This window comes from Arachis ipaensis, chromosome B09 (assembly GCF_000816755.2).
Source record: "Arachis ipaensis cultivar K30076 chromosome B09, Araip1.1, whole genome shotgun sequence".
Taxonomy (NCBI): domain Eukaryota; kingdom Viridiplantae; phylum Streptophyta; class Magnoliopsida; order Fabales; family Fabaceae; genus Arachis; species Arachis ipaensis.
The window spans coordinates 42,186,699-42,190,181 of record NC_029793.2 but is presented as its reverse complement, the minus strand read 5'-3'; the positions used below and the strand labels follow the sequence as shown (position 1 = coordinate 42,190,181).

The window sequence follows — 3,483 nt, the reverse complement described above, 5'->3', positions numbered from 1 at the left end:
AATAAAAAAAATTAAATATTTACTTTATAGTGATCGAAACAAATCTAAAAGTTCTTGATGATCTTTTTATATAATATATTTTTAGTATTTTTAGTACTCTTTTTTTTAGTATGTTATAATTTTTTACTATTATTATCTAATAAAATCAATAAATCACATTATAAAAAGATAATAACAAACACAATACACAAAAATCACAATTATAAAAGTGTATAATGTCAAACAAACAGTTGAAAAAAAATAAAAATAATAAATAGAAAAATAGAGCCCATATAAATAGAAATAACAAGAATTTTATAAATAATATAATAACATATATAAAGGATAAAGTTGGTAAAAGGTAAATAAATGGTTAGTATCTATAGCTAAAAGCCCGTTAAGAAAACGCAGAAGATAGCCAAAGCCCGTTAAAAAAACGCAGAAGCTAAAAGTAATTGCTTCTTGTAAACGTTGTTTTGGCAGCAAAATCACTTCTGCGTTCAAAGAAAAGAAAATTTGCCAAACCAAAAGTTGAAGCTTTCAAGAAATTTAAACGCGCTTCTTCTCTTCCAACAGTTTCCAAACACACACTTATTTGTCGATTGGGTTATTGAACTTCTGTACTATTTTGATAGTTTTAGTTGCCATATCAAGTAGCAAACGTCTGGCTTGGAATGCATTTCCTGTCCAAGTATGAGTCGAACTTCCATAACTGGCGATCAAATTCAAGAGAAAAACAAGTGTTCCATGTTTCTATTCAGATTCCCATGATTTAACACCAGAGGAAGCTAAGATTTCCATGACATCGATACTTCCTCATGTCGCTAAAAAGCAAACTATTTTCATCCAACATAAAAAACGATCATATTTAATTTCTCATAATCCAAAATCAAGTTGTTCATTATTAAAATCTAATGAGAAAAAGGAAACAGACTCAAAAATTGCAGAATCAAATTTTGCTATAGCGTACTGAAAAGAGCAGTAAAATGTGAAGTTGAAAGCAGAGAGCCTATACAACTAAGTGAAGTGAGAGAAAGCGAGTTTGCGCCTCAATGATCCGAAGGCGACTGTTGTTGCTCTGGTGGCTGTGGCCACATTTGCGGTGCGATGTAGGGATGAGGCTGCTGAGCATATAAATTGGGGTCCATTGCAGGATTACCCATCATGACTCCTGCAGCTCCAACTTGTGCATGCTGTGGCGGCATATAGCAGTAAGGAATAGAATCAGCTGGCCCTGGAACAGCCATTGTTCCTCCTGGCACTGATGTAAGCACTTCATCTTTCAGATCCTCCCTGGGCACAATATCAACCAAGAAATCGAAGATATCGGTTCTTGTAATTGCAGCAGCAATGTCATTCTTTTGAAGAGTCCTCCTCTTGTTCTCTTCAGTGTGATTCCATGATCGCAATGTCAACTCTAGTATGAACATTTCGCATGCCCTCGCAAATATGACCGGCGCCTCGGCCGATATCATCCTGACATCTTCATCAGCCTTCATGATCTTCTTGATCCTTGCCAGGGGAAGGCTGTGGTTCTTGAAATCAGTTACCTTCTCAATTTCTTGGTATTGGTTAGCCCAAAAGGACTGAAGTTGTTGCTGAAGTTGCATCTGCTGTTGCTGCTGTTGTTGTTGATGAATATGTTGATAAGCCAGTTGATGTTGGCCCAATTGAGCTGTAGCAGGCTGACCAGTGGATTGAATGGTTCCAATTGGTGGAACAACCATCCCAGGTGAGCTAGTCATTTGGTTGGGCTGGTATGGATTGGAACCATAGGGGAATTGTGCTCCGCTGCCACCAACTCCCATGGATGGGTTTTGGTTATGACCTTGGTGAGGATCCATCCTGTTTCATGGAACGAATCCATGCTAATACTTCAACATATATGATCTAAAAATTGATACACTCATGGAAAATTCCTTGTAAATGATCAAGGATTTAACTCTTATAAATAAATTACACCTTAAAAAACATAGTATAGTAAGAATTATTGTTGGCAGGTAAACCACCATTTAATACTTAAATAATTTTGTTTTTAAATCCTAAAAATTAAAAAAATAAAAACACATCCAAAAGATGGTATAAGTGTGAGAAATGTGCACAAAAATGGTGTGATTTTATTTGTTTAACACATTTTCACGATTCTTTAGAAGTTTTATATTATTTATTTTCCTTCTAGAGCCTATCTTGTAAGAGTACTAAAATAAAAATTTAAAATCAATCATTTTAGATTTAGTAAAATAAAAACACTTACATCATTGCTTAGAATACCACATAGTAACTAATTCCTTGGTCAATATGATTGAGAACCAAGAATCACCTTAATATACGGACAATTATTGAATTACAAATATATATATAAAGAAATTGAAAGATAAATAAACACCTAATATTGTAATTCCCATTTCTTAGTTTCATTTCATATTTTTAGTAAAAATATAGAAAAGAAGGGACATGTTCTGTTTGTTTATCTGCATAAAACAGAACAACATTCAAATTTAATCAGAAAATTTTATCTACCCTAACATTCCACCATTCAAATAATTTCATATCAATTCAGAAACTTCATATCAAAATTCAAATTGCATGTTCATAAATTGCATCAATCATAGAAGATATTAAGATGACATCATTTTAGTTATATTTCACCACCAATGTCTATTTCAGAGTAGTGCATGATCCAACACAAATTAGATCAACAACAGAGGATATATTCTCTAAGTAAAAATATCTAAAATCATGATAAATAAAAAAGTTGCTGCAATGTACACATGCAGATTCATGAACAAATTACAGTTATATATACATTAAATAATAAATTGTACCTCTGTAATAGTAGAAGATGTTCTAAACTGCAAATATTAAGAATCTGAGAAAGAAAAAAAATATATAAACAAATAAAAAGAGAGAATGATCAAAAAATTTTCTATTATTTGAAAAGATCTGTGTGGCTGAAGAGACCAGTGACCAGAGAAACCTTTTAGAATATTTCTCCGTACCGTGGGGAAGATACAAATGTCTTTTCTTATAGAAGACAGAATAAGGAGTTAGGGTTTCCGTACTGATCTGTTGAAATTTTCTTGTTGAAGCAAAATAACTTCTTATAAGAGAGGCAAAATTGTTTTTTTGTCAGAGTACATTGTGTTTTTTGTTGGAGTACAATGGAGTATATTTCAGAGACCTCTTTTTAAGACAGGAAAATACCTCAATTTTCGTCTGATTGATTTTAGCGTATTTCGTCATACCCAATAATTTTTTTTGTCTTTATATTGGGCCAACGACAACATTTGAAGTGTTTACAATAGTTTTTTTTTCTTTTGTATTTTGCAATAGGGTTTTGGATCATACACTTTCCACAAATTTGATAGTATTATATTATATTCAAAATTAAATGTTTATTTCGGTATGGTAATTAATTGATATATACTAATATGGCTGCAATCGTAAAAGAATAAAAAGTAACCGGTATTGCAGTACATTATATTGTCTTATGAACATTTATTT

At 32.2% G+C, this 3,483-nt stretch overlaps 1 protein-coding gene across 3 annotated transcripts; it reads right to left on the bottom strand.

Moving 5' to 3' along the window:
* LOC107616626 (nuclear transcription factor Y subunit C-3) lies at positions 825–3,134 on the bottom strand. 3 transcript variants are annotated; one of them, XM_016318582.2, is made up of 3 exons: positions 2,957–3,134; positions 2,805–2,848; positions 825–1,824 (listed from the first exon to the last, which is right to left on the bottom strand). In XM_016318582.2, the coding sequence occupies exon 3, from the start codon at positions 1,821–1,823 to the stop codon at positions 1,029–1,031; it is 795 nt and encodes a 264-aa protein (XP_016174068.1). In that variant the 5' UTR covers position 1,824; positions 2,805–2,848; positions 2,957–3,134; the 3' UTR covers positions 825–1,028. The 3 variants fall into 3 exon arrangements, with proteins under 3 accessions (XP_016174068.1, XP_016174067.1, XP_016174066.1); XM_016318581.2 differs by having other exon boundaries at positions 2,979–3,134; XM_016318580.2 differs by having other exon boundaries at positions 2,805–3,133.